This window comes from Melospiza melodia, chromosome 6 (genome assembly GCF_035770615.1).
Source record: "Melospiza melodia melodia isolate bMelMel2 chromosome 6, bMelMel2.pri, whole genome shotgun sequence".
Taxonomy (NCBI): Eukaryota; Metazoa; Chordata; class Aves; order Passeriformes; family Passerellidae; genus Melospiza; species Melospiza melodia.
In genome coordinates this window covers 17,245,652-17,256,254 of record NC_086199.1, presented here as the reverse complement: position 1 = coordinate 17,256,254, position 10,603 = coordinate 17,245,652, and the positions used below count along the sequence as shown (strand labels likewise).

At 40.4% G+C, this 10,603-nt stretch overlaps 1 protein-coding gene across 1 annotated transcript in view; it reads right to left on the bottom strand.

Moving 5' to 3' along the window:
• Positions 1 to 2,521: 2,521 nt before the first annotated feature.
• The window catches only part of NRDE2 (NRDE-2, necessary for RNA interference, domain containing), a 28,260-nt gene continuing 20,178 nt past the window's right edge, over positions 2,522 to 10,603 (bottom strand). The window contains exons 10-14 of the mRNA XM_063160128.1: positions 10,015 to 10,401; positions 8,724 to 9,652; positions 6,377 to 6,515; positions 3,948 to 4,019; positions 2,522 to 3,311 (exon numbers count right to left, since the gene is read on the bottom strand). Of these exons, the coding sequence (XP_063016198.1) occupies positions 3,186 to 3,311; positions 3,948 to 4,019; positions 6,377 to 6,515; positions 8,724 to 9,652; positions 10,015 to 10,401 (1,653 nt within the window). The 3' untranslated portion in view covers positions 2,522 to 3,185. The remainder of the gene's footprint in view (positions 3,312 to 3,947; positions 4,020 to 6,376; positions 6,516 to 8,723; positions 9,653 to 10,014; positions 10,402 to 10,603) is intronic.

Genomic DNA, 10,603 nt, shown 5'->3' with positions numbered 1-10,603 from the left:
TAACCTCAGTGTCATCAGTCATTTATACATGAAAATCAATGACAAGTATGCAACTGTGAGCATCAGTGAGACACACTTTAAAGGTACCCATCTCTAGCACTTGCAGCACTTGCAAGATGGATGCTCATTAGTAATCTTACCTTAAACAACTAAAAATGTTTGGATAGGGTACTTTTAAGATTAGAGTTTATAAATTTGTTTTTCCCAAAAGGGTTTCAGTTCATTAGATAAACATCTGAAAAGAGCCAGCAGTAGGAACAGGTTCAAGGGCCCCATGCTGCCCATGGCAGGATGTGCCCACTCCTAAGGCACCAGCCCCAGTGCTGGAGGTGCAGGGTCTGGCATGCAGCAGATGTGCACAGAGAAATCCCAACTCTATGTGCCAGGCTTGCTGTTCTGCAGCATAACCTTGAATTCTTCCCCCTGGACAATTCTGTTGCCTACAGCTCCATTCCCATGGGGCCAGGTGTCCACTGTCCATTGTAGCCATGCAGGTCCTACTTAGCAAGTATCCTGTGTAGTACTCTTCTGTGAAGGGCTTGTTAAGTTCTAAGGAATTCATTTCCAAATGTTGTACATGTGATCTTTAGGGTTTATATAAAAGTTCCACATGCAAACCAGTTTTGCATTATGCAGTCTTTGTTCTGGGAACTTTCTGTGGGAGCAAATGCAGGCCAGTAACAGAGCATGGAGAGTTACACCCAGAACAATGCCTTCCCTCACTGCCAGTGCTCCAACAACAATGGCAGCAGCAGGGCCAAGAGATTTTATTCTTCTCTGTAAAAATTATGTGGCTCATTGTTAAAAATGAACCCTACAGATGAATGGAATTCTTTATTTAATCTGGATGACAGAAATCCTGAAATAGAATTGTTTTTCATCTGAAGCTAGAAAAACAAGTTTTATTATCCATTCTTATAAATCTTAGGAGATCTGTCTCCTTGGAAAGGTCACAAAAAGCTAGGGGTTTTTTAGCACTTTCTAATCATGGCAGTTGATCTCACTGTTGCTTGAGGGGCTGAAGAGCTGTATGACATGCATGGCAAGGCACTTTTATTAGCAACATGGCTGTTACTGCTGGCTCAGAGCAACAGCCACAAAGAGATGGGTTCAGCTCCCTGAAGAACAGCTGCATTGCATTAAAGGAACCTAAGGACTCTGTTCTAGTACCCTCTCTGCCACCCCAGGAATTGAAAAACACACCTTTGAAAATTCAGCTCTTAGCTTTTGCAGCAGAATTTAACTGCTGCTACTTTTGCCAGAGTTTCTGAACTTGACCAGACAAAAGTAATAAATACCAGGAGAAAGTGAACAGCAAGTATATTCCCCACAAGGACAGGAAAGCTACTGGGGACTGAATTAAAAGGCAGGACCTGCTCCAGGAAGCCTCTGACCATCAAAAGGAAGGAAGCAGCCCAAGTGCTGCTTTGGGAGAAACTTCAAAGGAAAGGACTTGGGACAGGATGCATGGAAGAACAGAGAAGTGATGGATACAGAAGTCATTGCTGCCATCACTGGCAGTTTTCAAATGTGACTGCAGAGAGCTTGCTAATCTCATCCAGGCTCCCTGTGCTCCAGAAGGTTGGACCAGATGATCTTTCAAGGTCCCTCTCAACCTGGGTTCCTCTGTGACTAAGCAGGAGCACAATCAAGCTTTTCCCCCTCCCCATGGCCCTTTCAGGGCTTTAGAGGAAATGGCATGTGATGGCAAAGCATTAACAAACACAGGCAGAATTTGTCCTGGTCCTGTGCAGGGTACAGAGTAACTTCTACCTCCAATTCAGGAGCTCTGTCATTTTTGTAGAAAGTAAAAAATTAACCGTATTTTTCAAAAGACTAATTGATTACAGCAAAACCAGCATCACTTGCAACTACATCAATATTATAAGGCTTTTCAGAAGTGCTGTAATGGCATTTTAAATTATACATATTCCCTGCAATATTTAAAATAATTTTAGAAAGGAATAAATGAAATGCAGCCTGGACTAAAGTGTATTCTATCTTGCACCGTGGTGGCAAACCCAAGCTAGAAGCTCTATGTCTTGGTTCAGACACAGATTCATGTGTAATAGGATCTCACCAGCTGGATGCTGCCAGTTGCTTTGTGCTGCTAGTGACAATTTGTTTGCTCATGAAAGCTGTCTGAAGCAGTTTAGGGTATTCTGTGGCTGCAGGTATACTTGTTTCAGATGAAAATCCAGTTTCTGAGTCCTTGGCTCTCAAGAGTAGGGATGCTAAACAATCCTTTCCATGTTTCAGCATGTTCTGTTTTAGAAAATATATATATAACATAAGTGTATCTGTAAATTGTTACCATATTTCATACTATTTCTCTAGGAGCTTGCTAAAAGCCTCATGGACTAGAAGCTACTTTTAAAATCATCATAGAAGACTATGCCTTCTTGATGAGAATCAAATACAGATCAAACCTTTACTTCTCTTACAACAACTGCCTGGACTTGAGTCAAAGCCAGTAATTAATTACAAAAGTTTGTTTAGAAGTGAGCTGCTTAGAGATGCATTATGGACACATTTTCACTTTTAATACACTCAGTTCTATTTTTAATACATAAGAAACAAGTTACTTTTGAATTTTCAAATATTCAGGTATATTTTTCAGGAAGATTTACATTTAAATGGTCATCTGTCAAAACATATCAAAATAGGTGCCCGCTCAAACAAAAATTCAGCTTTTACAGTATATGTACAGATGTAATGGCTGTTTGACTTGGCAGCTGCATATGGACAGCCATACCATGCTGAAGGAAATTACTGAAGTCTGCCAAGTGGAGGACAGTGGAGCATCCATTTGGCAGATGTTTATTTCCTGTGCTGCTCATCAAGCCATAGTTGGCATGTACTGAACCTCTACTGAGCCCTGGGGAATGTAATTTCAAACAATAGAGGAAGAAATGCAGGCAACTTCCAACAGGAGGCTATTTAAAGAGGCTGTCCTGTGGGAGCCAGCAACACTGCAGAGAAATGGATCCATTATTAAGGGCAAAATGCAATCCTTGATTCCAGAGTACTTGCAGGTAGTAGAACTCCATTTTTATAGGAATTTATATAAAATATTTAACAACAAAAAATGTCAAGTACATAGTACCCAAGTCCCAACAGAGTTCCTGTATGAAAATGGATCTAATTGTTAGCTTTGGAAGCAGCTTCTGTACTGCCAGTAGCTTTTAAATCTCCAGTAGTAGATCCAGCTCTTCCATAGGCACCCGCACCCTCAGCTCCTTCTCAGTCATCAGATCGAGCGTCTCCTGCAGATCCTCAGGGAAATACTCCACTGCATCCATGTACAGCACCTGCAGAGACAGCAAGAACATTTCCTGTGCTACCTCTAGCAAGAAACACAGTGTAAAGTAAGTAGACAGCAACAACTGTAGCAAGAACATAAGAAATACCATGTGTTATTTAAGGTAATAGGAACAGAATTAGCACTCCTTCAGTGCTTGTTTAATCAAAGTCTTTTCTAACTCATACTGAGCAACTTTATTCAAAAAGATGAAATGGAGGTCAAGAGGCACTGCAGCATTTGCAGCAAATACAGACATTACCTGAGGAGTTGCAGGTTCTCTCAATAATTTTTATGTATTATTACATAAATAAATTTTTATTTAGCTATGTATTTCTGATAATCTCATGCTCATGATAAAAGTCTAAAAGACTCAATCACTTCTAGATCACAAAGGATTTCTTACTGCTGTGCCTCAACACAACATCTTTCTGTCCTGAAACACAAACTGCAGTGACTATTGATCATGCTTCCATTTAAGATACATCTCTTATTTGCAGAAAATCCTAACATTACTGCCTCAAAAACCTCTCCTTTCATTTGCATATAACTTCTTACAACAACTGCTAAAGCTAAACTTTATTTTCAAATACAGAACTTCAAAAATTAAAGTATGATGACAAGTTTACTTGTTTTCTGTGCTTACCTTTGCCCAAGGACAGTTTTGAAGAGCTTTATAAAACAACCCTTTACTTTTTTCTTTTTTTCCTAGTGAAGCCTGTGTGATAAAAAACATTCATACTTCAGTGCAGTAATAGCTGAAATACTGAAACAATTACTTCTGAGACAAAGAAATGATTGCTGAAAAGCTCAGTGTTCTTCTGTTGAGAAATCATTTTTATTATACATTGTGGTAGCTATGTATTTTGTCAGATTACACTCTGCAGATGTCTTACAGGAGTTTCAAGGCTTTACTTTTAAGATAAGGAAGAGAACAAGGACTCTCAGCTACTCAAAGAAACCCAGACAGACCAAGAGCAGAACATGGTGCTTTGGCCACTCGTCTCGGTTTGGTATCAGATGCAAACTTGCTGGTGGCACAGACTCTCTGACCATCCAGATCACTACTGAAGATGCTGAAGGGCACTGGTGCCAGTGTCAGTCCCTGGGGTGCAGCAGGAGTTCATGCTGCTGACTGAAGCCTTTGAGCCTGGCAGTTCAGACAGACTCCAGCCCACATCCCTGTCCACTCACCTAACCCATGGTTCATCAGCTAAGACAAAACAGACCTATGGAACTTAGGGTAATACTGAACAACTTCTTCTATGACTGTCTGAAAATTTAAAAGTTTCTGATTGATTTTGCTTCTCTAAACAATGCTAGTCCAAGCTATTACTGTATTTGCCTCCATCTTACTAGCATCTAGTAAATACTCCTTGTTGTGCTTCTGGAAAAGGTATCTTCCATGAATGGAGCACTAGTGATAAAATACATAATGGCTGATCTTTGGTATTTGTGCATACTGGGGTGTCATCATTAATCTGCAAAGAATAACAGTAATTCACTTGTACATTCCTACATACAAAGCTGTATAAAATATTTACAAGCATTTATTTGTTTAGAAATGGTCACAATTAACAGTCCCACACAGGAGATCTTCTCAAACACAGAACAAGATTTCTTCCCTGCCTCCTCTCTATTTCAGAGCCTTCTGACTGCTGATCCCCCTCTGACAATTCATTACACCAGGGGTCATGAACAGAAGAGTAACTCTGGGGAATGAAAGTTATTACTTGAGTGTTTTCATCTTCCATATTGTACTGTAGAGCAGCAAGAAAACCAAGATGGCAAAGCTGACTGCATAATTTTATTTCTGTACTTCCATGGGGAACTATGGAAGAAACAAACATTATTGCTTTTCAGCATTAAACTGCAATGCCAGTTAATGTAACTTCTATATACAGCTTTTAAGAATCACAAGACTGTCAAAATTGAAGGCAAGTACAGAAGCTATAGCTATGTTTTGCCTACCATGCATTTATTTTGCATATGAACTGCACCTCAAGCGTTGAGGGAGCTGGCAGATGTCACTGAGAGGTCACTCTTGACAATCTTTGATTGATCACATCAACTGGGAGAAGGACCCAAAGACTGAAGTAAGTAAAACATCACTCCTGCTTTCAAGAAGGGGAAGAGATGTACCCAGTGAACTACAGGCAGGTCAGCCTCACCTTGTGCCTTGGGAAGGTGACAGAACAGCCAACCCTGGAAACCATTTCCAGGCACATGAGTGAGAAGAAAATCAGCAGCAGACAGTGTGAATTCACTAAAAGTCATGACTAAAAGTTATGGACTGAGCAAGTCCATAAACTGCCATGATGAAATGCCTGGCCTGGTGGATAAGGGGAGAGCAGTGGACATTGTCTATCTGGACTTCAGCAAGGCCTTTGATACTGTCTCCTGTAAGAGCCTCCTAAATGAGCAGCTGACAAAAGAACTGGATGCACAGACAGGGAGAAAACTGTCCAAGAGGGCCCAGAGGGTGGTGATGTGTGGAACAAGTCTGGTTACAGGTCAGTGACCAGCAGTGCCCCTGGTACTGTGGGACCAATCTCATTGAACACCTTTGTTAATGATCTGGCTCATGGTGCAGAGTACACCCTCAGCAGGCCTGCAGACCACACAGAACTGAGAGCAGTGGCTGATCCACCACAGGGTCATGCTGCCATCCAGAGGGATGGCAATGGGATGAAGGAATCAGCTGACAGAAACCTCCAAGTTCTACAGGAAGTGCAAATTCCTGCACCAAATTTACACTGGAGTCCACTCCACTGGAAAGCAGCTTGACATCTATTGGTATCTCAGGACATACTTTTATCTATGTAAGATGACAGACACAATGTCTGCATCTATATTAAGACCACACTGTCAGAAGCTATTACTCCTAATCCACATGAATTACCTTTTCCTTAATGTTCCCAACAATAAGGAGCAGTACAAGTCAAATATATCACTTTGCAAATCAGAGAGGCATGGCAGAATTTAGTGTTCCTTTTTCTAAGCAGTATTCCAGCTGTGTTGATGAGAATTCCAAATATGGTAAAACAAAACAAAACAGATTATTTTTCTTCTTACCATAAAGTTCAAATACATTCTCCATAGCAGTGGACAGTGGGTACCATTTTCACTCTGAACTGCATGTTCAAACAGAGCCACAATCCGATTTGTTAATCCAGTTTCAGGAATAGTGCAATGTATTTCACCAACCTCTGCCCTGAAACACAGAGAACAAACAACAGTCCTTTAAATCCAAGCCAAGGGACCACATCTGGGTAACAAGGGGTAAAGAACAGTGCACTGCCTCTGTTCACAGCACCACGTATAGCCAGGTTTTTTGTAATGTGTGCTATAAGCTCAATGTTATAAACCAGATTTTTAGCACTTGCTAATGCAATCAATGCATTTCTAAATAGGAAAATTAGGAAAAAAATACAAAATTCAGTATTTTGGTGAAAATTCATGTAATATGTTCAAAAATAATTTCTCTTTGAAAATAAAAATCCACTATCATATGATCTTAAAACATCTTAGTCTGCCTCCTCGATAATTTATCATTCTAAGCTTGGCAGAACAGCTCAAAAGAAATTCAAATCTGGATGAGCACATCTTCTTCTGGTGCCCAGGCAAGTTTGTTGAAATTTACCCATCACTTTTGTAATGCCATACATTGGTCTTAGATCAAGGTCAAAATTACAGCTCTGGATTTCAACCACAATTATAGCAGTAATTTTCACCCAGAGATTCAAATTCCCTAAGTTCCAGGCAGAACACAAAAGCAGATACACAGCTTTCACCAAAGCACTGATTTCCTTCAACAGCTGATACAGACTGGCTTACTTTTGATGCTTGATCTTGACAAACAGACTGGAGCACTGATGGCAACATCACTTGTCTGTGCATGTTCTCTGAGCCTGCCAGCTTCCACTCACCACTAACACCTGGCTCCTGACCTATCTCTTTTATTTCTTGTGTCTTTGAAGTAATTTTCCCCTCATCTTGACCTTTGCCACGAGGGAAAATTATGTAACCTACTCTGCATGAGTCAAGCATTTGAAACCTTGTACCTAAGAGTGACATAAAAACATTCCTCTTTTACCCTTTGTGCTCATTTTTCCATCTGAATTCCATGTGCTTAAGGGGAAATACAAACCAGAATATGAAATAGTCAGACACAACACAGACATTTTCTAATTTTATCACAACATCACAAAACATTAGTTTTATCCATGACTGACAGGGCACATCTCCCTGCTGCAGTAGTTCAGCTCTGCTCTTCCAACACCCAACTTGTCCCCTATTAATGTAATCTATAAGGGTAGTGAACAATCTGGAAAGGAACTCAACCTCACAGGGAAAATAATTCTGAAATTTTCAGTTCCAAGTAACAATAATGAAAACCTATCAGAGTGTTAGTCTGAAATTAACAGTAAATCAAATCACAATCCTTTACATTTGGTGGCTGTAGAATTCTTATAACAATTTAGGATGACACAGACTGAGTTCAGGAACGTCACTATCATGTCTGAATGCCTGTTGCCAGCCTGCAGCAATCAAAGAAGTGGCTGCACCATAATTTCAAAGTATACTGGTAACTGTGTAACTTCACCAAGTGTGAATATTGTGAGCTTACAGCCCTGTAAAACCTCCAGGGAACTGTTTCCCAGATATCTGCTGTCATGTGCAGACACAAACAGCCAAGCTGTCAATGTCACTGCAGATAGGAAGGCAGCAGTGGACAGGCAGCTCCAAACAATGAGAAGACAATAGTTAATAGTTAAGCTCTAAGAATGAACAAGTACCTTGTTCCCCTTATCTCCTACCTTTTCCTCCTTTCTCAGGAGCAAAAAATCTGAGCCCAAACAACTGTGAATTCATGGAATTTCCAGCCTCTTCTCCCTAGTAACAGCCCCACACGAAAACTAAACTCTCAAGGACTCACTATGGAAACAGATCTGCCACAGCTGTATTTGTGATTCAGGAGTAAAGTAGGGCAGCCAGCTCAGGCAGAAACTGCAGCACAGCTCTGTATTATGTTCTTTATTGCTGTACTACTAAAATGCAGCAGTTTCTAAACTCACTGTCTATCCTGGCCATCTAAGCAGGCTTAGTTATTTAAAAATTCCTTAAAGAAATGTGTACCATCCTGATGCTAGTAGCAAGTAATCAAACAAACCCAAACACAATCTGGCTCAGGAGAAAGGACATAAGGCTATCACCCAGGGCTTTCATTCTGTTCAAGATTCTGCCACTGACTCACTGTTCAGCCTTGAGCAAAAAACCTCCAGCTACAGCTGGAGCTACAGCTCTTGCAGCTACAGCTTCTTCACCTGCAAAATGAGAACTGTGACAGCATTTTCTCTCCTCTGTTGAGTGATTAGACAGATTCAAAACAGCATAATTGCAAGGAGGTGCAAGGTGTTACCTCTGGACCTTCTCTGTAAGCTTTTTTCTCATTTGCTCTGCTTGGATTGCAAACAGCCATGGCTCTAAAGAGTTAGTAGACCTTGTGACACTATCAAAAAATCTTCGTGCTTTGCTGGCACAGTGAGACTTCCTTTGGATGTGGATGTATGACCTCCAAAGGGACTGGTTGCTTGGATACCGTTTCAGAGCCCCTGCCAGTGCCTCTCGCAGGGGATTCAAAGGATAGACACTAATTTTCATGTGGAATCTCAGCAAATTTGTATGCAGCAGTGTGACAGCTTCAAGAGCAGTGGGAAAATTTAGAATGCCAAAATTCTCCCCTGTATTTTCACATTTCTGTGAACCAGAAACTTCAAGTTTTTCTGAAGCCTGTGTATATATTAATACTGCAGCATCAATCCCAACAGTCAGATACTGAAACAGTGCATAGCAACCAACCAGGTTAACCAGCTGATCAGTATCATTGGCCTGACCCTGATCAGAATCTGCTGCTTGACTTAAATAATCTTGCAGTGCATGCTCATATGTTTTACGAGCTTTCAAGACATTCACAGGTGACACTTGTCCACTGTAGGGCACAAAGGGTCCATTCTCAGTCAATTTGGTCAATACATGAACAGCACGAGAGGTGACAGCTCCTTCCAGGCTTTCCAGCAGCTCCACTTCCAGCTGGGCATACAGCAGGCTGAGGCTGCACAGCTGAGCACTCTTCAACCCTCCTGTCCCTGCTGTGCAAAGAGCTGTGTCAAACACCTTCCTGGAATCATCTGTGTTGCCAAGCAGCCACTCCAGGTAGGCATAGAGCCTCCAGAGAGAAAGGTTGTTTCGGTTGTCAGGTGCTTTAAGGAAATTCTTGGCCAACTTTTTACTCTTCCTCCCTTGTGCTTTTAGCTTCTTTTTCTTTTTTGCTTGGAGACACTGAATTACCTGCAGGGAAAAATAAATAGAGTATATTTTGAGAGAGATGGAAGCAGAAAGGAGAAAAAAAGCCTCTCACAGCAATTTTTAATAATATAATTACAAAACTACATATTATCATATAATAAAATTTATGCAAAACTTCAAAAATTTGTTTGCTACAGGTATGCCACTCTTTAACATGTTCTGAAGAAAAGGAGTTTTTTGTTTTCTTCTTTTTCCCCCTTGTGCAATCTTAACTGACATTTCCTGATTTGAATACTTAGTCCTGCAAGACAACTTTCCTCAAGACTTTTTAAAATTCAATATAAACATTATTACAGAAGAAAGCCACACATCACAACATTGATTATATGCAGACTCCTCATTACCTTAGATATTTCATACTGCAGCCAACAAATGGCCAGGTTAGATTTTTCCTTTCCTGTAAATATCTGGGACAGAACTTGGAAGACATTCTGTATGAACTCCTCCCCTTCTCTGTAGTGGCCTATCTGATGTCTGCCTCGTGGCATTGTGTCCATATGACCAATACTGTTGAATCCAGAAAGTGGAAAATCAACAGAAGTCAGTGGTTTATCATCATAAAGCACACTGTCAAAGATGCTATTTTCATCCATGGCAATATAGAGACTGGAAGGAAAGAGTTTACTTGTACATGGAACTCCCAGGAATTGCAAAAAAGAGTACAGCAGTTGGTGTTGAAGCTTTGGGTTAGAAAGCCGGATTAAAGATGGTCCAAGGTCATCAAATAACACCTAAAAAATCCAAATTAAAACAAATTCCATTAATTTATGCAATCAAAAGCAGCAAAACTTTATGCAATTAAACAATTTATGCAATTAAAGAACCTTTTAAAATCAATAGTATTTAGAATTACCATTAAATAGTACCAAAATGTCATTCAAATTAAAAATGGACAAGTTAAACAAACAATCTGTTTTTCCAGTCAGACTGTAA